General features: G+C 38.0%; 2 protein-coding genes and 2 gene segments (V, D, J or C); 3 read left to right on the plus strand and 1 right to left on the minus strand.

Annotated features, from left to right (window-relative positions):
• Positions 1 to 1,075: 1,075 nt before the first annotated feature.
• LOC132116360 (pleckstrin homology domain-containing family A member 4-like) lies at positions 1,076 to 5,976 on the plus strand. The gene is made up of 9 exons (XM_059525169.1): positions 1,076 to 1,201; positions 3,752 to 3,824; positions 3,921 to 4,016; positions 4,580 to 4,652; positions 4,739 to 4,839; positions 4,914 to 5,032; positions 5,141 to 5,350; positions 5,524 to 5,752; positions 5,830 to 5,976. Exons 1-9 carry the CDS (start codon positions 1,161 to 1,163, stop codon positions 5,929 to 5,931), a joined length of 1,044 nt encoding a protein of 347 aa, XP_059381152.1. The 5' UTR covers positions 1,076 to 1,160; the 3' UTR covers positions 5,932 to 5,976.
• Positions 5,977 to 6,461: 485 nt separating this feature from the next.
• On the plus strand, positions 6,462 to 16,215 carry LOC132116362 (pleckstrin homology domain-containing family A member 5-like). Its single transcript, XM_059525170.1, has 11 exons — positions 6,462 to 6,494; positions 7,004 to 7,084; positions 7,169 to 7,306; positions 7,857 to 7,955; positions 8,200 to 8,308; positions 8,387 to 8,442; positions 13,200 to 13,258; positions 13,292 to 13,634; positions 13,954 to 14,069; positions 14,499 to 14,584; positions 14,886 to 16,215. The coding sequence occupies exons 2-11, from the start codon at positions 7,055 to 7,057 to the stop codon at positions 15,797 to 15,799; spliced, it is 1,950 nt and encodes a 649-aa protein (XP_059381153.1). The 5' UTR covers positions 6,462 to 6,494; positions 7,004 to 7,054; the 3' UTR covers positions 15,800 to 16,215.
• Positions 16,216 to 22,775: 6,560 nt separating this feature from the next.
• LOC132115807 (Ig lambda chain C region-like) lies at positions 22,776 to 24,238 on the minus strand. The segment is given in 3 exon segments: positions 22,776 to 23,265; positions 24,088 to 24,139; positions 24,230 to 24,238. Coding segments are annotated over 3 exon segments (378 nt in total).
• A 472-nt stretch (positions 24,239 to 24,710) lies between these two features.
• LOC132115808 (immunoglobulin kappa variable 1-39-like) lies at positions 24,711 to 25,181 on the plus strand. The segment is given in 2 exon segments: positions 24,711 to 24,768; positions 24,865 to 25,181. Coding segments are annotated over 2 exon segments (366 nt in total).
• The last annotated feature ends 1,702 nt before the right edge of the window (positions 25,182 to 26,883 follow it).

Below are 26,883 nucleotides of genomic sequence, written 5' to 3' on the forward strand. Positions count from 1 at the left end.
AAAAATATATATAAATCAATCTTTTACAATAGAAAAGCAAAATCCTACTCACAAATATATATATATATATATATATATATATATATATATATATATATATATATATATATATATAAATGTGTGTGTGTAATCTGTTAATTAAAAAAATGTTGTACCTTCAGCAGCTGCTGGTTTCGGAGACAGCAGACAGAAAAATAAAACCAACATCTTGCTGTAAGTCTGAAGAAAAATGGTTAAAAGAAAATCCATTAATTATTCACCACTACATTGATTTTAATATTAAATTACAACAGTTTATTACTACTAAATGTGTTCAATCACTTTTTAGAGACTTAGGTTGGAGCTAAGAATACTTATGATGATCAGCAGGTCTTGTATGAGAGAAGATCACTTCGGTTTAGTTGTTTGTCTCCTAGATGGTTTTTTCTTAAGTAACCTGTAAAAGGGAAGTTGGCGTGTCCTGCAGTGACACTGAATGCAATTTGGCAAATATTAAATGCAGTTTTTAGTTCGCAGTTAAGGGTTAATTTAATGAGAGACTATATTAATCATTTATACTAGGAAATAACACGACACAGGACTGCAAAAATGCTAAAAGGTCAACTGTAAATGATGAATAAAACAGCAAAAGCATTTCACTTTCATTGAACATTGACAACAGTTTAAATCATAACACTGTACAATAATGTTCCCTTTAATTACTCATTATTCTCACCAAATCAAATAAATCAGGTTTTATGTTAGTTTTATGAAAAATACCCAGATGAAAATTGAAATGCTCAACAGTGCGACTATGAAAGAGTCTCATTTATAGACAATTTGACGAGCACCTCTGAAACTACAAGAGACATATTTTTGTGTTTTTATTTTTAGAAAAAAAGAAGCTTTGCACTTTGTAATGAGTCTCCATTTGCTCTCTAAGAAGAATTAGTCGTTAGAGTCATTTTGGTTTGTGATTTTTCTGTCCTACCATCAGACATGAAGCTAAATGCCACTTTACAGACATCAGAAACGAAAAAAGAGAGTCTGAGCTGAGAGTGAACCACGGGAAACAGAGGATTCAGTGTTAAAGGGATGAAAGAGGGATTGAGCCTCCGCTGCCGAGTCTGTGTGACTGTGTTGAGTGTCTGTCTCTCAGAGAGAGAGATGCTGAATGCACCATGGAGCTGGAAGTTGCTGTTGGCTACCAAAAACAGACCAGGTACAGGAAATCAGTTTATTATTTTCCTTCATGATACTGGGTTTCTTTGCATAGTGTGTAGTTTTGTTTGTTTATTTTTTTGTTGGGGTTATGCTCATGTTCTGCTTTAACCACTGTTCATGAGAATACAGCAGTCTTTATGACTCTAAATCAGATTATTTGTGGTGTATGGTATTGACTGTTTGCATTCGCTTTTGGGGTCAGTACAGTTTTTTTTAAAAGAAAAAAGATATTATTACTTTTATTCAGCTAGGATGGATAAGAATTTATCAAAAGAGATAGTAAAGACATTTAAAATGTTAGAAAAGTGTTACATATCAAATAACTTTACACAACAAAGAACTTTCTATTCATCAAAAAAAAAAAAAAAAAAATCCAGAAAAAAAAGTATAATGTCTTCCACAAATTATGAAACTGAAATGAAATGGATAATAATCAGAAATGTGTCCTGAGCAGCAAATCAGCATATTAGAATGATTTCTGAAGGATCTCCCAAAGGATTCTGGAGTAATGATGCTGAAAATTCAGCTTTGATCACATAAATAAATGACATTTTTAAAACATATTACAATGGAATTATTTTACATTGCAATATTTCACAATATTGCTGTTTTTTATCAAATACATGCAGCCATGGTGAGCATAAGATACTTTTAAAACATGTAAAACATAAGAAACATTTAAAAAATATATATATCAGCCTAAAACTCTAACTGTATATTAAACATCAAATAAACTTTCCCTGACTTGCCATTGAGTAATATTTGCTATTACATTACTGCTGGAAAATGATCACTGTGCACCTGGTGGTTCACACGTTTTTCATGATTTATGCAACAATATGATTACCTCAAGCTTTCTCAAGAACTCTGTCTTCACACACAAGCTGAAAGGTCATCAGTGAGCATTGCTCAATAAGTGACTGTTGTTTTGTTCATGTGGCTGTAACAGTTCATGCTTTGTCTTGCTCTGGCTCTGTTTGAATGTGCTCTGCACAACAGACATTATGCAACCATTTCTCTGACTCTCACACACATTCCCACACATCCAATACTCAATGTCCACAAGTATTCATGCATTCTTGCTTTACTGTACAAAATACAGTATATATAGAAAACACAATAAAAATGCTACAATAAAAACCTATTCATATTTAAAATTAGTTACCAGACAATGTCAAATGGTGAAAAATAATATTAGATTTACTAATACAATATATTTTACTGTAAAATACTGAGTGAATCACTTTTTTGGTAAAGTATGAATTATTTTATAATTTATGTTGATAATTACATAACATTTATCAAGACAATACATGTATTTTCACAGAACATCGTTTAGATGAAATATCACCATTATCATCATTATACTCTTAAGTATCTTTGGGTAACTCTTAAGAACTTTTAAGCAATTCTCTTGAAACATTCTGAAGACTTAAGCATTGACTTTTGCATCAAGTTTGCATCAGTACAATAGCTCTGTTATTCTGATAAATGACTAAAGAATGTCAGTGGGAATATATGAATGATGTGAATAAAAAATGCAACAGACTTTTCCAACAATCAGTGTACAGTGCTGGCAGCAGTGGTTTTCAGAGAGGACTGAGGCTTTCAGTATGTACACACAACACACACACACACAACACACAACACACAACACACAACACACACACACACACACACACACACACACACACACACACACACACACCAGCCACACACTACAGAGTGGAAGAGAGATGAAGCATGTTTTACTGAACTCATTGAGCAACTGTGGTCAGTGGGGTCAAACATGACTTAGTATCTGATTGAATGTTTTGAAATAATGCAATTGATTAACAGAGGCAGAAGTGGGTTACTATAAATGATGATGTCAACCATAGTTGCTCAATTAATAACTTACAAAAATATTTTTTAGCATTTTTTGGATGCTTTGAACCCCTGAAATGTCCTAATTTTTTTATTTAAATTACATTATTTTTTGTATTTTGTGAGAAAAATATTACACATGAATACACAATTATAATTTATAAAAATATAAAACAAATCTTCAATTAAATAATAGGCTTTTGAAACACTGCACTAAAGCCAAAATAAACAAAATAAATATTTTCTATCATTTATATCAAATTTATTTGTACAGGGGATTGCAAAACTGTTTTATTGTTTTAAAAGTGCTTTACAACCTCCAACAAGCAGCTGAAGATCAGTATTAAGTAGAAAACTCTCGAATCATCACAAAAAAGCTGAATTAATATTTCACAAAATGTATTTCTTACAGTTTAAAACAGATCTGATGGACAGGCCTGCATTAACTGCAATGCAGTTATTTGAAATGGAAAACATAGCATGTATAGCAGCTCTAAACGAAGAACTGGAGTGCATCCCAGAAGCCCTGCAATGTGGGCAAGCCTTCCTAAACCTGATACTGAGCTAATGATGGACTGACAGCACTAATATCTCAATGAATCAAAACTCAAAAGTCAGCTAACCTGAGCAGCTTGATGGTTACTGATGCTTCATTCTGGTTCTATTGCTGTTGTCTGTCTAGCATGGAGGATCAGGACAGGGTCAGTCAGGCCTCCAGCAGCGCCACAGTGTCCTTTCTGCAGATCAGAGACAGGGTGAATCACATACCTACATGGACAAACACACAAGACTACATATTTCAAACCTACAGTACTAACAAGAGTCTCTGTGATTATATACTGTACATGCAGTGTCATGAAAAAGTGCAGGCGTTTGGAAAGAGATGTCAAGCGGCGAAGAGAGACCCCAACTGTCCTGTAGTGATCAGAGGATGGCTGTACAAGAGGGTAAAGAACAATACTGAGCCTCTGTGTGTCTCTATCTGTGGCAGCATCACCAAATCATGACAAATAAAGATCTCACCTATTTATTTATTTTTATCTTTCTTACTTTAAATTATGTAATTTTTTTTGTTCATGGTAGTGTCATATATTATGAAAAACACCAAGGCTCAATTTTTCAAATAATCTTTCTATAATGTATTTACCTTGAATGCATGTGAGCATAAATATAACATCAGGTTTTGAAATACGTGACATATTTTCAGGATAAAGGCATCTTAGCAAGTGTTATTGTAAACTAAAACGGTTATAAACCGTTTTTGATAATTGAAATAAATGCATTACAAACATTAGATGAAAAACATTTTGTAAATTAGAGATCAATAAGCTGAAGTAAAACAATTACTAAAAGATAAAGTTTAAAAATTATTTAAAGCGATTGAAATACAAAAACTTTTTTTTTTTACAAAAGCATTTAACAAAATTACATTTTTTTTTATGAAAACTGGAAGTAAAAAGCTAATTTAAAATATTATTAAATACTACAATACTTAAGTATTTTTCTGTAGGACAGCACTGGACTGAAATTGTGGAAAAGAAGATGGTTTGTTCTCTCCAATTACTGCCTGTACTATTATAAAGGTAAAACCAATTTTATGTGATTGTCTTATACAGCGTTTAGTTAAAATTAAATGTTTTAAAATGCAGTCATTCTCCGTTTCAAACAGACAGCCGAGAGGACTCTGTCCTGGGCAGTATTCCTCTTCCCAGCTACAGGATCCTCTACTGCTCCCCTAGAGAGTGCAGGAACCGGAAATATGCATTCAAGGTGAGAGCCAACGTCTTTTGGAGCTCCTGAAATCTAAATGTTCATACGGTCTCATTGTACACTTGTGACTGTAGGTTGTTCATCAGGGGATGCGGCCGTACATCATGAGCGCTGAAACCCAGGAGGACATGTTGGGTTGGGTCAGGGCTCTCAGCCAATCAGCAAGCATGGAGGCTGATGACATCATCAACAGGTGAACCTGAGTTCTCAAACCAAAATCGCTCCATTTTTATGCATTCTACAATTTGCATTTTTAATTCCCATTTTAAGAGTCATTTTAATATATCTTCTCGTTCTTTAGACGCTGTGCCAGTTTTCAGGATTTCACTCAGATGGGAGATAACGCTGAAACCATGGAGCTCCAGCACACGGCCACTTTTCCAGAACGAAAAGCTCAGACCGCAACAAATCTGAGCAGGGTGCACACAGAGCCGACTCTGCTGGATCAAGACATGATGGGAATTAAAATGAAGACACCAGAGCTGAGAGGAAGACATGAGAGCAGACCAATGTAAATGATCTGACATGCTTCAGAATGATTCAGAATGAAGGACCTTTAAAAGGGTCTTGATGGCCTTTTTATTTAAGTATAAAGGCCCCATAAATTTAAGTCCAAGTCAATCAAGGTTTCTTGTGCCAAAACAGCCATAATTTACCTTTAGATTACCATTTTGTCTTTGTCAGCACACCTGAAGCTACCGAGTATTCTCAGAGTTTGCTGAATGCAGATGAGGAACCTCTTTCCTTCCTACATCCGAAGGCAACCTTCAAGCAGCCTTCATTTCCCAGAGATCATTATGAGTTACCGTGTCACGGTAATATGGGCAGAACGGACGTTTGGCCCTCAGATAACTGCTCGAGTGCTCCAATGTCACCCTGCATATACACAGAGAGTGGACATCTGCTCGACAAGGTGAGAATCAAGAACACACACAATGAGCTGATACGGTGCAAAAACACAGTTTCTTTAACTGTCTGTCTGTGTTTCAGCCGGAGCTTCAGTGTTCTGTGTGCTACTGTTCCAACTACCACACGGCAGAACACATGGCAGTGTGCAAGGTAAGACAAACCTGTGATAACTTCATGTTATGAATCCTTTAAAGTTAATTTTCCATGCAATACAGCACATATAAAATTCCTCATTTGTGATTTAACATCTGTTTCTATTTCAGCAATATAAATATTTTAAACAGCTTGAAAAGAACAGTTCTTTAACACTATCACATGGTCTCTGACATCCCTTTATTAGATTTATTATTAGTTTTTTCATGCTAGTTTTTTAGCCATAATACAGTACTTAAAAGTAATTAAGAACTTGGATGTCACTGACATTGCATTTCTGTTCAACAACACTCCCTTTGCTGAAAAAGTTTCTACATTGCATGATTACTGGAGCATGTTTTACAGGAAAATACTGTTTCTAACTGTTTCTTAACTCTTCATTTAATACTATTTAAAAATTTCAGGTTTAAGTCAATGTGTTACTTGCCCTTTCTTTGTAATTGTTTGTAAAATGTACTAGTCATTTGAGTATATATACAGTGTCTACACCATTTTACACCATTATTTACTTCTTTTTGCTCCAGGCAGGTAAATCAGACATCGTCATAGAGAGAGAAATACAACCAATCAGAGATCTGGAAAATGATACAGATGTGAGTGCACTGGAATGTTTGTGAGAATTCATAATAAAGCTAAGAATATTCTGTACACCTTTGGGGCTTTAAATAGTCATGTTGGAGGTTACAAGATTATATTCATGCAATGATTTTTAGAACATTATTTTCAGTAATCCAAATTCTCCTTAAACTGTCTTAATGATCTGAGAACAGTTTAAACTGACTATTGACTCAAAAGATGCTAAAGTGTACATAAGTGTACTTTTGAATCAAGAACTACCTTCACTTGAAACATTCCGCAGTAAAAAAAACAGATGCTATTACATCTGACATTTCTTATTAAATTAACATCTTCCTTAACAACATTTTCATGAATCCACCTTAGTGTTAGTTTTGTATCCTTAATATTCTATTCTATTCTAACTGAAATAGAATGCTTCTTATTTTTTCATTTTACATCAGTTAAAGTATTTGAATAGTTTTAGTTAACTATAAGAACTCTGAGCTTCTGTCAGACTTAGCCTCCTCCTCTTCCTGTTGTTCAGGTGCTTCTCACTCATCTGTGTGGTTGTGATAAACTGCTGCAGTCCGTCTCCATGCAGCTGGCTCAGTTACAGGAAGATAAGGTCAGATCACGTACACTGAAATCATGTACTGTAGATAAAAACACCTGACATATATTCCTGCCTGCTCTCTCTCCTTTTCTTTAGAAAAGCATCGAGTATGCTTTAGAAATCAAATGGCTGGGGATGGAAGACGTACTTCCTGAAGAGCTGGAAGTATCCCAGAAGGCTTTGCTTCAGGAGGAGCTGGTTACACTCAGAGCCAGAATATGTGATTTGTCATCGGTACAGTGCTGTGTGTATGTGTGTGCTAGGCTTGCATTGAAATACAGCTTAGTGAAATAAATTTGCAAAGGCTGTTTGTTTCAAAATGAAGCACAACACTGTGTTCATTTACACACCAGCAGCTCATGATCCATCAGTGTTTTCAGCTCTGAGCTTGGGTAACTTTAACATGCATTTAGGAACACAATTTATTAGACTACAAACAAGCAAAAAATAAATAAATAATAATTGCAATTTCATTTTTATTAGAGTTCTAAGCAAAGCATATTTCTAATCAAAAAGGATGTTTATATATATTTAAGGTAGGACATTTGCAATATGTCTCCATGAAACATGATCTTTACTTAATATCCTAATTATTTTTGCTATAAAAGAAAAATCGTTCTGTTCATTAATTTTGAATTAAATTTAATTAAAATTAAATCATTAATTTTGTTTTGGCAAGTATTTAATAATTTTAGACAGAGACATTTTTTTATTTATGCAACAGAGATTATACAATTCAGTGCTTTTATCAGTTTGTTATATTGGCAATGCCTCTCTTCTTAAGGAGATGGACAGATTGTGGAGTGATTATGAACGGATGGAGAGCGAGCTGTCCGTTTTCCATTCTCATCTCCAACACATCTTTCACTTTGGGATGCCACAGGTAATACACACACATACTTAATGTGATGTGATGGACAGATCAGCCGATGCTCTGCTTCTATTACTGTTCCTTTTTGTGCAACCATCAGCATACAGATACATCGAAACTGTAAAGTTTCAGATTACAAGCATTAAAACCATTAAAGATTTGGACCAGTTTGAAGGTTGTAAGTCACTTTAGATGAATGCATCTGCTAAATGACTAATTAAATATGTTTCAATCCAAACTCCTCAACCACATGCAGGAGCAGATTCAGGCACAGAGGCAGCTCTGGATGATGGAGGACATCTTGTGCGGTTTGAGGGTGAACAAGAACCACTTTATGGCTTTATTGGGTCTACAGAGGCAGGGTGGTGAGTAAATGTGTCAGTCTGTGACAGTGCATTCATTTAAGAATTTATACGTAAAAAAAAATTTTCCCTATCCTACAGCTCCTCAGACAAAAACTGTTTCCTACTTTGAGGGCGAGTTAGGAGGGATCAACATGGTAATAATCAGCACTTCATTACATTTTCAGAAAGTTAAAAGTCACGTCACCTCAAATCATCAATTACTGATAAAAATTTGTAACTTTCAGTAGCTTAATCATTGTCATTTTCTAATTGAACCAGGAAACTTCTGTTTATCAGCTCGGGGTCTTAACAAGCACACCACAATACTACTAAATTGATACCAAATCTCCTATGAAGCAACTTGTGGTTAAAGCCTTAAAGGCACAAATACACAATCATGAGAGATTGCAAAATTTTAATCTACAACTTATTCTTCAACCCCTTCACTAGTTTGGCTTGATATCGCCAACCACAATCTCATAACTGGATGAATAAAAATAAAAGAGATAGGCTATATAATATAATATAATATAATATAATATAATATAATATAAGGAGAAAATACATTTAAATTTAGTTTTTTTATACATTTTATGAATTGTATTAATGTTATTTAATTTATTAATAAACATTTTATTAAGATACTTAATCAGCACAGACTTACATGGTCAGCCTGAAAAAAAATTTTTTTTTACTAATGTTTTGAGTATAAATATACATAAATAAGAATACATATTCATATTCATATTCTGAAAAATATAAAATCTGCAAAAAATCGTCTCAGGTTACGAATGTAACCATGGTTCCCTGAGAGGGAACGAGACACTGCGTCCTCTGAGGGGACGCTATGGGGAACACCTCGTCGTGACCCGTGTCTGAAGCATACTTTGAAAAACGCCAACGTGTTGGCCAGCAACAGCCTCTGACGTCACTACCAGCGCGATTATAAATACGTGCCTGTAGGGCCCGTCACTTATCTTCTTCGTGAAACTTGCATCCGAAGCATGGCAGGGAGCTAGAGGACGCAGTGTCTCGTTCCCTCTCAGGGAACCATGGATACATTCGTAACCTGAGACGTTCCCTGTCAAGGGAACTTCGAACTGCGTCCTCTGAGGGGACACTATGGGGAACAGTATACCCACGCCGCCATGCTGAGGGGAGTGCAGACCAGAATCATGGCAAACACTAAGTACCAACTCTACCATTTCACTGGGAGTCGCCCCTGGGATGGTTCGACGGCTGTCTATGACATTATCCCTTATGGCCAAAGGCCTAAGCTACATATCCAACTTACCTGCAGGGCCCTGGCCCGGGGTAGAGCTGAAGGCTTGGAATCACAAAAGATTCCTTTAAAGGGATACGGCTAAGAACCTAGCACTTTCTTCTACCAAGTCTTGCCTGTCACACAGGGGCTACTGCTAGCTTTCGCAAAAACTTGCCGAAAGAGCTGTCCCAACAGTACTCTAGTAGCGGCACCCTGTTCTAGATAGGTATCAGAGGATACCTGGGTGGAGTGGTGCCCAAGATGAACGGGGCTTTAACCGATTCAAGAAAGGGCACGAAGCAGCCATGCGAAGCCCTTACCATATAGGATTTTAGAAAGAACGCAGAGTACTAGTGTGTGAACTTACCACAGTGTGTATTTCAGAAAGTGTGCAAAGACTTCACGTGCACACTTACCATAACATGGTTTTCCAAATACTGTTCTAAGGAGGGGCTCTCGTGGCACTCTGATAGAGCAGCTCGTAGATGGAATGGCCCGGGAGCAGAACAATTGGAGGAAGCAATGTACAGACGAAACCTCGGCCACATCTGTACCATGGCGTCCAGCCCCAATGGAGCTGGCTGAGTCAGAGGAAGCCAGAGAGGATAGTGCAATGCTCTCTCGAGCCACAAAACCGATCCACCCAAATCTGGGCAACCTCTCCTAACTCTGCTTCAACACCTTGGTGCGAAGGCGCCATTCCCCGAGCCTCAGCCCCTGCCTCAGCAGGATGTCTGCTCTCACAGTGCGTCTCAAAACAGTATGTAGTACTGGAGCGCTCTGATGAAAAAAACGAGCATTCAGTCTCCTATGAGAGGAGGACTCCGAGCTCCGAGCAGCATGCTCATAGGCGACCCTTCTTCTTTAGAAAAAAGGGGGGCGCTGCTAAACTATCACGAGAATTGCCCACACCGCCCCTCATGTTGAGGTGCATAACAAATACACACTGGTTGAATGAAGCCCAAGGAACCCAGGGCTAATCATCTTAAAAAAGGGAACGAAGCGGAGCGCGTAACCCCTACCGTACAGGATATCAGAAAGTGCGCAGAGTCTTGCGTGCACACTTACCACTTACGTGGATTTCAGAAAGTGCGCAAAGTGTTCACGTGCACACTGACCACCATGTGGTTTTGAGATAGTACACAGGCTTAGCGTGTGTACTTAAAGGTTACCTGACAACCACAGTTTGTGGGAGCTCACCTTCAGAGAGGCCTGTGAAGCCTACTACCTGATAACCACAATATGTGGGATTCACCTACAGAGAGGCCTAGAGAGGCCTACTACCTGTTATCAGATAACCACCTTAAGTGGAAACTGAAAGTTATTGGAACTCAACTCCAGGGAGGCCTGGTGAGGCCTACTACCTGACAACCACAAACCATGGGAGCTCGCTTTTTAGTGGAAACGCACAGTATGTGGGAGCTAAACCTCCAGGGAGGCCTGGTGAGGCCTACTACCTGACAACCACAGTATGTGGGAGCTCGCCTTCAGAGAGGCCCCACACTACGTCCACACAGCCTCTCATGTTGAGGGAAGCGATGCTTGAGGTGTATAACAAATACACACTGGTTGAATGAAGCCCATGGAACCCAGGGCAAATCATCTTAAGAAAGGGAACGAAGCGGAGCGCTTAACCCCTACTGTACAGGATTTCAGAAAGTGCACAAAATCTTGCGTGCACACTTACCACTTACGTGGATTTCAGAAAGTGCACAGAGTCTTGCGTGCACACTTACCACTTACGTGGATTTCAGACAGTGCGCAAAGTGTTCACGTGCAAGCGAGTCCTCAAGCGAGGGGAGCATCACCTGAGGCAGTACATACAGAAGAATTCCATAACTACCACCTCCCCAGAAGCTGCCTCGTCAGAATCACATCCCTCAGATCCTGCTTACCTCTCCGTGACCCGCGATTCCTCTTGCCCCTGCCCTTAGGCGGGGGAGGAGTGCGCGCCGCGACACTGGCCTTCTGCGCCCGTCTCCGAACAGATGTCTCTCCGTTACCACCATGGCCGCCATAGACCTACCCATGGCGGAGGCGACCTGCTTGGTAGCCCGGAGAGAGAGGTCTGTGGTGCGGCACAGCTCGGCTACCTGGTCAGCTGAAAGGCCCTCGCCTGTATCCAGGTCCTTCAGCAGGTCAGCCTGGTAAGCCTGAAGCACTGCAATCGTGTGCAACGAAGCCACAGCCTGACCTGCTGCCGCGTATGATTTGCCATTTAAGCGGGATGTATCATGGAGGGGCTTAGATGGCAAAGAGGGAGATTTAAGAGAGGACGTTTCCCCCACAGAGAGATAGCTAGCCAGCGTCTCTTCTATAGGGGGCATCCTCTCATAGCTGTTTTCGTGCATGCCTTCGATATCAGCATAACTCGTATGCTGAAACCGATGGATGCGAGAGGAAACGGCCTCTTCCATTCCTTTTCGACTTCTGCATGTAAGTCAGGCAAGAATGGAAGGCTCACCTGGGCTGCAGGGCTATGGTCAGACAAATAACGCTCATCGAGGCGACCTCGCGACGTTACTTTTCTGGCACGCTTCCATGGCAAGTCTAATTTTGCCGTGGCGTGATCCATAACCTCTAACAGTTCCCCATACGCAGGGCAGGAGGATTGAGAAGGCTCAGCATCAGCTTCTTCGCCACTCTCAGACATCTCCTGCTCTTCCTGGGAAAAACCCAGCAGAGCACTAACTTCAGTGTCAGAATGGGTTAATGACAACGCATCTTCCTCCTGAAGTTTACTCTCGTTTGCCGCCAGAGAGTGTGAAAGGAAAAGTCCCTCTCTACACTCCTCAGCGAGATCCACCTGTGATCCCCACGAGCTCATTCTCCTCCATGCCTCGGCAACGGCGGGTCCTGAGCCGCGGGATCCAGATGGCTGCCCCTCTTTCCTCGAAAAGAGAGACAAATGAGAGCGGAGCTTTTTCACAGAAAAACGCTCGAAGTGCATGCAGATTGCCCCCTCGAGGACATCGCGCACGTGCTCTTCGCCCAAACAAGAAACGCAAAGAGTGTGTGTGTCATCAGGTGTCAAATAACGCTGACACGGATGCACACACTGTTTAAACGCCTTGCTAGTGGATGCCATGATAACAATAATAGATCGCTCTTACCGTTTTGGTCGTTTCTCAGATGCACGCTTCAAACAAAACAGTCAATGAAGACGAAGAAGATAAGTGACGGGTCCTACGGGCGCGTATTTATAGTCGCGCTGGTAGTGACGTCAGAGGCTGTTGCCGGCCAACACGTTGTCGTTTTTCAAAGTATGTTTCAGACACGGGTCACGACGAGGTGTTCCCCATTGTGTCCCCTCAGAGGACGCAGTTCGAAGTTCCCTTGACAGGGAACTATGATCTCATTCTGCTTTCTAAAGACTGCATAAAATTTGAAATACAAATAAATTTGCATTCTGTTACATTGAAAATGTTTCTTTCCAGGTTTATCCAACAACAATGCTAAAAGTGGGATGAAAAAACAACAACAGCAATGGTTAACTTACGAAGTAAATAGTAATAGATAATATATTAATAATTGACCACTATATTTTAGGAAAGGGGTCCCTCACAAAGCGGTCATCATATTTAAGGGTCCTTAGCATTAAAAAGTTTGATTTAAAGATGAAATCGGTCTTTTTCTCTCATGTAAAAGGAGTGTGTGACTGAAGCGGAGCAGCAGGAATACATGAAGATTCATCAGAGTTACAAGAAGTGGACCCAAAAGAGTCCTGCCAATGACAGCAGGATGAGTCCTGAACATAAAGCCTCACATGAACCACTGCATCTGACACGTGTTGTGACGTCTACACTTCCGACGTCACTAATCGCAGAGCGCATTTTTGTGGATGACCCCTATCCTGAACCGCCTGAACAGATCAATCTACAGTCAGAACTGAGGAACAGCCAGAGGAGAGCAGCAAAGAAACCCAGCAGAACTCAGCATGAGACGGCTGACAAAGACAGACACTTACACTGGGCCGACGGACTGGAAGAGATGCAACAAAAGAAACCGGCTCAAAATCACAACAGCAGTGCCAGAGAGAAGGCACTGGCTGATAGAAAGGTCTGGACACACCGTCAGCAAGAGGTGAGAATGATTTCTGAGTAATGATGCTGAAAATTCAGCTTTTTATCACTGGAATAAATTACATTTTAAGATATATTCCCATAGACAACAATTATTTTAAGTTGAAATAATATTTCACAATAATATAAACATGGTCTTTATTGAACATCAGAATTTGAACCAAAGGTCATTAAATTGTTGAAGCACCACCATGTGGAAAGAGATGGAATAACCCACAGTCTGCTGGGAAACGTAGTGAAATTGCAAACAAAATGACCCAGAGTGCAAACAATATAAATATGGGTGACTATGTGCATGTGTGCATGAATGCATGTCACAGCTTGAGCCTGGAGCCTTGTGCCTTACAAACTCTGAGTCTGACTGTGACGCTGCTGTGAGCTCTCAGAAACGCCAAACTAAACCCAGACAAATGGATAAAAGAGACAGAAATATGAGGTATGGATCATAATTTACACCCATAGACAATTCAGTCAATATTTACCATAATAAAATATATATATATATATATATATATATATATATATGCATGAATACAAATACCCTATGCATGCTTAAAATTAAAATTGAAATTAATATAACATATATTTGCATGAATTGAGATATCCTGCATGGTTTCAAAGTTGCACTCAATCTTTAATTTCTCTGTGCATTATATCTCATGCATGTTATTTTGTTGTGCACATCTATAAATCTCTAGCGTTATGCCTTAATTGCTTTGTGAGAAACACCACATTTTAATTCAGACTGAGTTTTGTTTTCATTTCACTGAATAACTATCTACAGTTGTTCAGTCCCAAACATTCAATTTCTACCTTGTTGATATACTGTACATTCCACTGAAATTTATTCAATCTCTGTTTTCAGTGCCACCAGAGAGAACTTCATAGACGACATTCATCCCTTGAAACTCATTACAGCCAGTGAGAAAGAGACAGAGAAGTACACAGCAGGTACATGCATTTGCTGCGTATCCAGTCATACATGCTCATTTTACTACTAACATTCATATGGATTTTTCAGGAAAAATCCACAAGGAAAACTCTAAATAATACAGCAGTATGATTTATGTGTTCAGCCGTTTACTATTTTAAATACTATTTGAAGTCATATCTGCATCTTCAGTATCACCTGCATCAAAATTGACAAAGGACGAAAGATTTCACCTCAATGCACATCGACATGTAATGAGTGTATCTATGAATCAGTGATTGTACTATAAAACAATTCTGCCATGTTTCTCTTCTTTTCCAGATTCTGCTGTTGTAAACTTGAGTAATGGCTACAGCGCTGATAAACACACATTTAAAAGCCACAGCAATGAGTCGGCCAACCCAATAAAGCCACAATGTTGTGATGCAAAAGCCCACAATGAATTCAATGACAAAACATCGCAACAATCATCTCACAATGACATCATCGTCATAGAAAGCCACTCCATCAATCATATTTCAACTCTTACGGTGTTTAAGGGACATCAGGGAAACAATCAAGCACACAAAACTCATAAAAATAACAGAAGGTCTGACCGACAAAAGTATTCAGTCTCCGCTAACCTGAAATCTGAGAGTTTTCTGTCAAATAACCGACAGTGTGAGCTAGTCCCAGTCTACGTTCATGACACAAAACCTCAAGAATCTCTCAATCCAGTGGAAAATCAACAACCAGACCAGAGAGCCAATCAAACGCTTGATATACCAGAGGGAGGAGACTGTGGATGGAGCCAAAGTCCCAAAACAACATCTAAAATATCACAAGCTAGAATAAAAGAAATGCCCAATCAATCACCAGACACTCAACCAATCGCATCGTCTGACAATCAATTGACACCCAATTCTGACCAATCCAAACCAGAGCTATGCATTTATGAGGAAATCCAGATTAGTTCACCAAGATCAGCAGATATTAAAGAGAATCAGAAGAATCAAACCAGTGGAGATGAAACACAGCCATTAAACCTCGCAGTAAACGAGTCTGGAACGTCTCACACTGAGGTCAATGGGGAGTACAGTACAAAAAATACAGAGAAAAGTCAAGCAGGAAGTGATGTTACATGCAAGAGAGAGAAGAAGCAGAAAGTTTACAGCTCTTCAATGGAAAGCTCAGTAATAAACCATCATGTCCAGGACTGTCAGCCACGAATAACTGTGGTCAGCACCAGCCTGTAGACTACAGAGAGCCTGCAGAAGGTGTGAGTGAAAGAGGCAATAAGACTCAGAAAAGAAGGAAGAGTTGGAATATCTTAAGTAGATAGAAAGTAAATGGTAAGATAAAAGTGTTGCTTTCAGAAAAGCTTAGATCCTTAATGGAATATGATAATATGCTGATGATTATCTGTGTGTGGAGATCTTGTCTGATGATTAGGGATTAAGAAAACTGCATTCCATGTGAAACTCATAAACTGCATTTTTATTTCAGAATGGGTCACATTGCTGCTGATTAAACACTGTGGTCATTTTTGTGTTATTTAGCAACTGTCATGAGAAGAATTCATCATTTTTAAACATGCACACTAAATTTCTTTGACTACTTATATAATACCTGCATACCTCTAACTGCATACAAACTCTGAAGGTTATTAATAACTGACACTGTCAGTTTTCATCTTTGTGATTTGTTTGACCAATTAAAGTCTCATAATGTAAAAACATCTGTGGCTTTTTAATAGCATTCTCTGCTTTTGCCAAGTTTGACAATGTTCCTGATCATCAACATCCTTGATAGACTTTTAAGATTTTAAGGTTATCAGTTTCCTCTAGTCACAGATTAAGACTGTTTCCTTAACTGACACTATGCTCTCAACATGTAAATCCAAAACTCTGATCTAGATATAATATAGGGCCTATGATATGCATAGGAAATCTAAGTTCTGAAAAATGAAAGTTTTGTATTCATTTACTCACCCTCATGTTGCTCCAGACCCATATATATATGATTTACTTTCTTCTGTGGAACACAAAATATGTTTAGCAGAATGTTCAAGCTGCTCCTTTTCAATAAAACACCACTGGTTACATAACTTACAATTGCCATGGTCCAGAACTGAAAAATTATTTTACTTTCTGAAGCCATTTGTGAGGTATACACTGAAATTTAAGTCTGATTAAGTTGGATTAAACAAACTTTGATTTGTGATTTTGAATAAAACTCATGACTTTTATTGTTGATCTTGGTGACTCGAATCACTTTCGAATCTGTTCACTAAAGAAATTTGTTCAGAATCCTTCTCTGATTCGTTGTTTTTTTTTTTGTTTTTTTTTAGTCAGTTCAAGTACAAAAACATTTCAGTACAATACAAAAAAAAAAAAAAAAAAGGTTACAAAGTATTAACAATACAGCTCAAAATATTTTACCAGAAAAAAAAAAAAATAAACATAAACATAAGAGCAATTACAAAAATATAAGTATAACATATCAGGGCAGTTATATGTATTTGAAAAGCTTTAATATTTGTATTGTTTTTATAAGTTTTTTATTTTGTGATCTCATGTTTAAGAGAGTTTCAAAATATATTGTTAGATCAGTGTTATAGAAGGCAATATAGGAGGGTTTCTTTTGAGTTATTTTTGTCTTATGAATATAAAATTTCGCCAAAATGATAAAAAGATTAATTATATAATTTTGTTTTTCAGAAAAAGATGGGTTTTGGAAACAAAGTAAAATGTCATGAGGGTCTAAATTAAGACATTTGTTCAATTTTTTTGTCATATCTATTTTAAAGTCAGTCCAAAAAGAAATAGAAAAAGGGCAATATAAAAATAAATGTTCAATGTCTTCAAGTGATGTATTACAAAAAGTGCACTTATCACAAACAGCGTGAATATATCTACTAATGGTTGCATTTACAGGATAGCATCTATGAATAATTTTGTACATTACTTCTTTGACTTTATTAGAAATAATAAACTTATAGGGCATAGTCCAAATGTTGCGCCAAGATATACAATAAGGTTTAAGCCACTTTGATTTACATGGAGGACTGGATCCAACATTAAAGGAGTTTCTTATAAAGTTGTTATTAAAACCTTTATCAAATAAAGAGAGACCATTTACAAAGAGTTGAGGATTTTGTAAAGATGTATTATTGATATCTACATCTGAAAATTTGTTTAATATTAGTATGCCATTAGGAATAGCCTTAATTACTTTGTTAAATTCTTTTTCATTTACAAATAAACCATATTTTGAAATAAAATTAGGGTAGGAGTAAAATTGCCCATTTTTGTCAATTAGTTGGCTAACAATTAAAATGTTGTGTTGGACCCAATTCTCCATGTACAAAGATTTTTTATTATGAATGATATTACTATTGTTCCATATAAAACACCTACTGGGAGAAAAATTGTGTTTGTACAAAAGGGACCAGAAAAGTAATGTTTGTTTATGATAGTTAGCTAAAGCAATTGGAAGTTTACCGGTCATATAAGGACACTGCAACAAAAAGTTTAATCCCCCAAGTCTCTTGAACAAAAAATAAGGGACTATATTAAATATACTTGTTTGATTTTTTAAAAAGTTTTTAAGCCAATTTATTTTTAGAATTTGGTTAAAGATAGTAAAATTAAGAACGTTTAATCCACCATCAGATAGTTTATTAACAAGAACGCTTTTCTTAATTTTATGAGGTTTGTTTTTCCAGATGAAATTGAAGAGTAATTTATCCATTTGTGAGCATATATCCTTTGGGGCACTAAGTGAAGAGAAAAGATATGCTGCTCTTGAAAGACCTTCTGCCTTACTCAATAGAATTCTCCCTTGAATAGAAAGATCTCTTGCTAACCATGAGTTATATTTCTTTTGTATTATTTCAATAATAGGCAAAAAATTGGAGTTAACCATTACATCAGTGCTTTTAGAAATTTTAATTCCTAAATAGGTTACCATACTTTTAACAGGAATATTACACACAGTGGATAGGTTGTTGTTTTTAAGTTGTAGGATCTCACATTTAGATAAATTTAAATTCAATCCAGAGAATTTTGAGAAGCTATTAATCATGTTTAGAGCCAAAGGTACCTCAGAACTATCACCAAGAAAGATTGTTGTGTCATCAGCAAGTTGCGATATTTTAATTTGTCTTTCATGAATTTCAATCCCTTTAAAAGGGTGTTGGTTTATCATATTGCTTAACACTTGAGCTACAACTAAAAAAAGGAATGCAGAAATTGGGCAGCCTTGCCGAATGCCTCGGTTTATTTCAAATCTGGGAGATGTCCCATTAATAAGTTTAATAGAGCTATTACTACCATAGTACATCGTTTTTACACCTTTTATAAAATATTCTCCGAAACCAAAGAATTTTAAGGAATCAAATATAAATTTATGGCTAACTGTATCGAAAGCTTTTCTAAAATCTAAAAAGAGTATTAAAGGGTCACCATTTAGTAAATTGCTATATTCTACTAAATCAATAACTAAACGAATATTAGAGGAAATATGGCGTCCTTTCATGAAACCACATTGAGTTTCATCAATTATCTAATTTAAAGCATTTTTCATCCGTTTTGCAAAAACTGCTGCCATTATTTTATAATCATTATTTAATAATGATATAGGTCGCCAATTTTCTAATAATAGTCTATCTTTTTGAGGTTTAGGGATCAATGTGATGACGCTTTGTCTAAGTGATGTAGGTAAGGATCCTTTGTTGATGGCCTCTTCATATACTGCTAATAGGAATTTAGATATATCGTTTATAAAAGCTTTATAGAATTCTGATGAAAGGCCGTCATTTCCAGGGGATTTGTTGTTTTTTAGTGTCTTTATACAGAACTCAATTTCACTTAAAAAAAGATTTTCAGAACATTCAATTCTACTTTCTAAAGATAGCAATTTTGGATTTCTAATGGTTTTAAGAAGAATTGAATTATCTTGGTCTTCTCCTAATGAATATATATCTGTATAATATTTAGAAATAAATGTAGAGATTGTGTTTAGGTCTTCAGTAACAAAGTCATTTATTTTTAATTTTCTAATTAGGCACATTTCTGCATTCCTTTTCTCGAGGCTAAAAAAATATTTACTATTTCTTTCACCTTCTTCCATCCATTTTCTTCGAGATCTTACAAAAGCACCTTTGGCTTTTTCTTGATAAATATGGTCTAATTCTTTTTGCAAATTATCTAAAACATCATTATTGGATGGGTGTGTAGATGTTTGAGTTAAATTGGAAATCTCTTTAATTATATCTTGAATACGTGTTCTTTTTTTCACTGCCAATTTTTTCCCAAATTGAATACTGTATTTTCTTATTTCAAATTTTAATAGTTCCCATATCTTGCCATATTCCTTCTTAATATTTGCCTGCTGCCAGTATGTATTTATTAATAATTGGATTTGTTTCACATAATCTTCATGGTATAAAAGTGAATTGTTTAGTTTCCAATAGCCTATATTTCGAGAGTTACACTGGATATCTTCAAATTTAATACTTAAAGTTAAAACTTTGTGATCAGTAAGAATAGCTGGGGAAATTTCAGTTTGTAAAACTTTTTGTTCCAGGTCTAAGGAAATTAGCCAAAAGTCAATTCGCGATTGCAGAGTCATTTGTTTATTGCTCCATGTGAATTGTCTAACAAGGGGGTGTCTATATCTCCAAATGTCCATGAGAGCTAAATTATTACAAAAATTCTGGAGGATGCTATTTTTATTAAAGACTTTGGAGGGGAATCTATCTAGAACATTATCATGAACCATATTAAAATCTCCGCCAATAATTATTTTTGCCATTGGAAATTTAGTTGAGAAAATATTGACATTTTCTTCTATTGTGTCTAACAATTCACAATTTAAAGAAGAAGAGTTGTAACCATAAATATTACATAATATAAACAAATGACTGCTAGTTTCAACAACTATAATTACCCAGTGCCCTTTAACATCACATTTGTTACAAATAATTTTTCCTCTAAAGTTGCCTTTCAAAGTGCTTACACCAGCTGAATGGTTGTTTCCATGAGCTAACCAGAGATCATCTCCCCACTGATTCTTCCAAAATAAAACATCTTCCACACTTGAGTGGGATTCTTGTAAAAAAATAAAATCTGCCTTCATTTCTTTGCAAAACAAAAATATTGCTTTTCTTTTAACAATATCTCGAATGCCCTTTACATTAAGTGAAATGAGTGATAACTCCGTTATAATATAACAAGTTACAACAGGAGAAAAAATAACAGAAGTATGAGGAGGGTTTGGTTTATCCTCAATTTCAAAAGCAGAACAAATTTACTATAGCCCAATATACGAACATTATATATGAACTAAAAAACTTTAAGTTTGAACAAAAAAAAAAAAAAAAAAAAAAAAAAAAAAAACAACCGTGCATGCGTTTGTGGCCATACATCTCAGATGTCTGAGGATCAGTTACCGTAGGCTACTTGTTCAGCTTATCTTTTGGCCTTCTGCATTCAGTTTAATCTCAATACCTTCAATGAACGCCTTGGACCCGACATAGTAGGCTTTTCTGTTATCTTCGCGTGCTTTCTTCACATGTGGCCATAAAAGCGATCGTCTGTCTTTTTCATCCTTGGTCAGATCCTCCACGAAGCGAAGCTTGTGTTGTTTCAGGAACTCGTTGTTTTTGGCATTCTTCCAAATGGCATCACGCACAGACCGTAACGTGAATAAAGCAATGATGGCACGAATCCTACCGATTGCGGTTTACCAAGCCTGTGAGCAATGTCAATGACTTCAAAACCTTTTTTGCAAGACTCAGGGGCAACAACGTTACAAATTTCTACAACTTTTGCCTTTACATCTTCGTTTGGTTGCTCAGAGAGGCCATGTAGACGTAGGCACCAACGTCTTTTGTAACGTTCAGCATCGGCGACTCTTTCTTCCAGACTGACGAGAGATTTTTGTTGTTGCGTGAATTTCTCACCCAGCTTGGTTTTGTCCTCCTTAATATCTTGAATCTCCGCATAAAGATGATTTAAGGATGTTTTGAGTTCCTCGATCGTGTTGGAGTTGGTAATTATCATTTTTTCGAGTGAGTCTGCCCTTTGATTAATTTTCAAGGTGAGGGCCGTGATGATATTTTCCTGCAACTCAGATAGGGAAGGCTCACCTCGGTTTTTCTTCGGCATAGGGCTGCTCAGTGGAGTGTCAGGAGCGGGAGGAAGAATTACTGGCAGGTCTCCTTTAGCTGAATCAGCTGAAGATGTGTAATCAGTTGCGTAGAAATGGTCTGAGATCGCTTTCTTTCGTTTGTCTTTGGCGCTCATTTTAATCGCTTGTCGTGCGTCACGCGGTGACGGATCTAGATCAGCAACTTCTTAGTATTTTTTCCAAGCGAAAAAATAAAGTTTGCTATTACAGTATTATAGACTATAGTTTCAAGTTCGTTTTTTGAAAGATTTAACACACGAAGAGTCTTCACAGAAAGAGGATAAAATCAAACCCTTCAGATCGTTTCAACATACGTCTGTCTTGGTCGCCATCTTGTCTCGACCTTCTGATTCGTTAAGTGACTCCTGCAGGTTATGCGTCATTACGACCATAGACATACATTTTATTTTACGACAGCGGTTGGCGTTCAGTTGGTTCACTAATGAGATGATTCATTCAGTGGCGTGCGCTTCGCGTCCACATTCAAAAACTTTTAAAAAAGGGGGCGTGTTCTGTCAATATGTCCCACCAATAAAATTATGGTTTCACAGCCTGAACTTAAATGCTATTGGTTCGTGCTATAGTCAGTTTCCAGAGAAATAAGATAAAATGACTTCTTTACCACAGGAGGGGACACAGCTCATTTTATGTACTTTTATGTTTTCTTGTTTTATTCATTTTTTTGTTTAATTATTATCCACAGGACTGTAGATTGCACAGCCTTATAATTATTATACACAGGACAGAGGCTCTTTTGTTTAATTGAGTTTTTACACATTTTTATAAATTATTAGATAGCAAGCTTTTCTCTCTATTAGTCAAACTCATTTCACAGAATAATGACTCAAACTGTGAAACTGAATGTTAAACTCATATTTGCATTCGTGATTGTGTTCCTCTGAGAATAGAGAAGATACTGAATATGCAGGTGCTTTCATGGTCCACTGACTTAAGTTTATTTATAATACGTGAGCTAAATACCCCTGATTCTGTGAAAGACCTTAAACAAGAATGACAAAAAGGGACACAAAGTCACAATTATATTTTATTTAACGACTGAATTTTAATAAAATCACACACATAGTCTTGTATGAAGCACACAAAGCAGAGCAGATGCAGATGCGAGCGACTGAAGCTGGATGTGGAGAATGAAGGAGTCGCTCATGTGCTGTTAGTCTCCATGTGAGACATGAGTGAGAAGAGCAGCAGATCTACTCTGAACACTGCTGTCTCGTCACGTGTCCAGTGAGCGCAGGCTGGCCGCTCCGTGTGGCCTCACAGCTCACTGAGACGCTCTCCATCCACTCCTGCTCAGAGAGAGTCAGGCTGCTGCTCCAGCTGTACAGACCGTCCTTCTCCAGGAGCCCAGCGCTGCTCTCCTGAGACCTGCTGCTCCCGTCCACCTTCCAGCTCAGGCTCCAGTCTGACGGGAAGCCCTTGCTGGCCACACACACCAGTGTCGCTGTCTTCTTTGAGGAGATCTCTGCACTGGAGGGCGGCAGGACGCTCACTTTAGGACGAGTGACGCCTGACAAACACACAACAGTCACCTCAGTCAAGAACAAAGCTTTTCTCTGCTTTCAGATTAATAAGAATATATGAACTATTAATACAGTGATAGTTTTCTTAGTCATTTTAGCAACATTAAACTGCAAGTCATCTGAATTAACTTTTACAAAGTCTGTGACCAGCAATGCAACGAAAGTTTGGTGAAATATATTGAAGAGTTATTATCATTATCAAATTTAATGTTACTTTGATTAAAAGCATGAAAGATCAGATGTGAAGAAATAGGCCTGCAGGAATTCATTACAATTTTTGATGACAGCATGAGAAAATCGGAAACAAAACTTTGCTTTAAAATTAGAAAATAAAACAAAATGTCTAGGATGTGTACTATAACCTTAAAAAATAACTTAAATAAATTCAAATATTATTGTTAACAAAAAATACAATAAAGCAATTTCCAGGTTGAAAATATCTGCAGGCTACTTAAGTATCAACACACTAATCAGAAAATATACATTTAATTACTTTTTTTATTATCCGATTTAATTATCTTTTAAAATGATCACTTCGTAAAATCAAAGTGTTGCCAAAAAGACAACCTAATGTAAATTTGATTTCAGTTATTAAATTATTCAGTTATTGCAATTAGAATTAATTATCAATAAATATCAAGCTAACAGAAGTGATTATAGATCACTGGACGAAATAAAACATGCCATGACAAAATAAAAAAATATTTAAATATAAAAATACTTAAACAAGCATGCATCATTTCTAAAGCGTAACAAAGTGTTTCTCAGTCAGTTGTTGTATTAATAATATGAAATGATGATTGACTTACTGCCAACATCCAGTTTGGTGCCGCTGCCGAAAGTCCACCACAGTGATACAAACTAATAGAGCAGCTGAACAAAAACCTCCTGAACGCTTCACTAACTGAACAAACACACATCAACTGAGTCTCCAACAAACACATCACTCACAGCAGACATCACCTGCATTTACTTCATCTGTTCAGATTACTAAAGCATGATACTGAATTCATAAAGATTTAACTTATATTTTAACTTAAATATATAGTGTGACGCGACTCACAATCAAACTCAGTTGATTCAGTGATTGACAGAGACACGTGTGATGATCCTCATGTCTGTAAAAACCTTCAGGAGATTCATGGATTTGACATCAAAAGAGTAAGGTTAATGTACTAAAGTTGGTCTTGAAGATGTTTTCAGAATTAAAGTGAATGATACAGTTTTTTATAGTTTGGCTGATAGAAAACTGACTGATTTTTTACTAGATGTTCAGTAATTGTTTTTTATTTCAGGCCTTTGACTGAGACTGAGCGACTGTCTCCAGGTAAATGATGTGAGCGTGTTTGCATATTGATCAGATGCTTCAGTGCTCTGAGAGTGTTTATAGTGCTGTGAGTTTAACACTTCATCACTGACACACACAACAATCTTCATCAACATGACCTTCATCATCATCTTCATCTGGACTCTCTGCTTTATACTACAAGGTGAATAGTGTATATTTCAAATAATATTATTTAAATAATTGTTTTATATATGTCAAATAATATATTTTTATGGGATAATAAATGTTTGTGTTTCAGGGTGTAAAGCTCAGATCACAGTCACTCAAACTCCAGTGAAACCTGTCACACCAGGAGAAAATGTCGTGATGAGCTGTAAGTTTAGTTCTGCTCCAGCCTGCAGCACACCCTGTGTGTCCTGGTACTTACAGAAACCTGGAGAAGCTCCTAAACTCCTGATTTATTGGACCAAAAGCCTCCAGTCAGGAACTCCATCTAGATTCAGTGGCAGTGGATCTGGGATTGATTTCACTCTGACCATCAGTGGAGTCCAGACTGAAGATGCTGGACATTATTACTGTCAGGGTAGACACAGTGGTCCAGTGTTCACACAGTGATTGTGAGTTGTACAAAAACCTGTGTCAGTCAGAGTCACAGTGACTGAACTGATGCTGCAGCTGAACAAACACTATCACTCACTACTGACACACAGAGACCAAACACAGAACTACACATGCGCTCACAGCTGAGTTAGGAGTCACATCAGCTGAAAAAGTGTATTAAAATCTAGAAAGTCTGTAGTTTTAGACGCTCAAGTAAATATATATATATATATATAGATATTTTTTTTTTTTTTTTTTTTTTACTCGTAAAAAAAAAAAAATCCTAAACACTGTTTAGTCATTCGGTGTCAACTCAACCAAAGGTCCCCGGCTCAAATTTTTACTCTGCATTTTCTCTGAAGAAAGACAGACATATTTAGTGATGAAAACCAAAATATTAAATATCATGGATGAATATTTACTGAGTAATCCATTGTTTTGTAGAGGAGGTCAAAAGGCAATTTTCACCTGAGATTAAGAGCCAAATTACAGGGGGGTAGTTCAGAACGGCCATTGAAAATTAAGATTCCAAAAGAAAGGTTCCTCTTCAGGAACTCGAGCTGCGTCGAAGCGCTTTGGGGAACGCGTTCAGCGTACGCGACTCTGAATATCGTGTGTAATCAGTCCAATGGAAGGGCGTGACGTCACCGACGTGGTGACGTAAGCGACCAGGAAGCTATAAAAGCACGTGCCACGCAGCTGGCGTCAGCTTCGCGTCTTTCAGCAAGCGCTCTGTGTGTGAATGTCATTTGTCCGTCTTGTAAGTCTTATTTACTGTTGTCTGTCCAGTTAAAAGAGCTCCTAGACATGCCAAAAAGCAAGGCAAAAGTTAAGCACTCAGATGGCGATTCCAAATCGCGTTATAGGCTGTGTGTTCCTCCCTGCCCGAGATATATAACGGGCGTGGTTTGCCTGGGTTCGAAGCACGCTGAGTCGGCTCTCGAGGGGGGCCGACTGCCCGCACTGTGAGCGAATGTCGGTGCGGCTGCTTCGTTCCCGGAGGGCCCTCTTCGAGGAGGGGGCCTTCGCCAGCGTTCCCCGCGGTGCTGGTCCCGCTTCTGCCGAGGCAGAACGTCGGCTGCACTCGTGGGGTTCGCAAGTCGATCTGGTAGAGGGAATGGAGACGGGCCAGTCCCTATCTCCTTCCACTTCTGCCAGATCCGGCACCCAATCCCTAGAGTCGGAAGCACGCACAGCGGTTCCTTCCACTCAGGGTGAGGGATCGACGCTCCGCCGCTCTTCCTCCGAGGAGGTCGATGTGGAGTCGCTCGATAGGGATTCGCCACCCCACTCGCTACAATATGAGGAGCTCTTAGAGGTGGTTACTTGCGTGGTGGCCAAATTAAGTATCGATTGGCCCGCTGAAAAGTCTACCGAACCGCAGAAAAGCAAGCTGGATGAACGCTTCCTGCGCGCGAGTCAGCCACCTCCCAGCCGGGGCCTTCCATTCTTTCCCGACCTGCATGATGAGATCGCCAGGTTGTGGAAACGTCCATTCTCGGCCCGCCTCTACATCCCCTCGTCTGATTACTACGGAAATGTAGTGGGGATGGGAGAGCACGGTTATAGAGCGATGCCCCGGGTGGAACAGACGCTTGCGAGCTATCTGTCCCCTGGCGCGGCATCGTCTCTGAAGGACCCGGCATTGCCCTCAAAGCCACTAAGAACAACTTCGGCTTTGGTGTGCAAAGGGTATGCGGCTGCAGGTCAGGCTGGT

Source organism: Carassius carassius, chromosome 35, assembly GCF_963082965.1.
Source record: "Carassius carassius chromosome 35, fCarCar2.1, whole genome shotgun sequence".
Classification (NCBI taxonomy): Eukaryota; Metazoa; Chordata; class Actinopteri; order Cypriniformes; family Cyprinidae; genus Carassius; species Carassius carassius.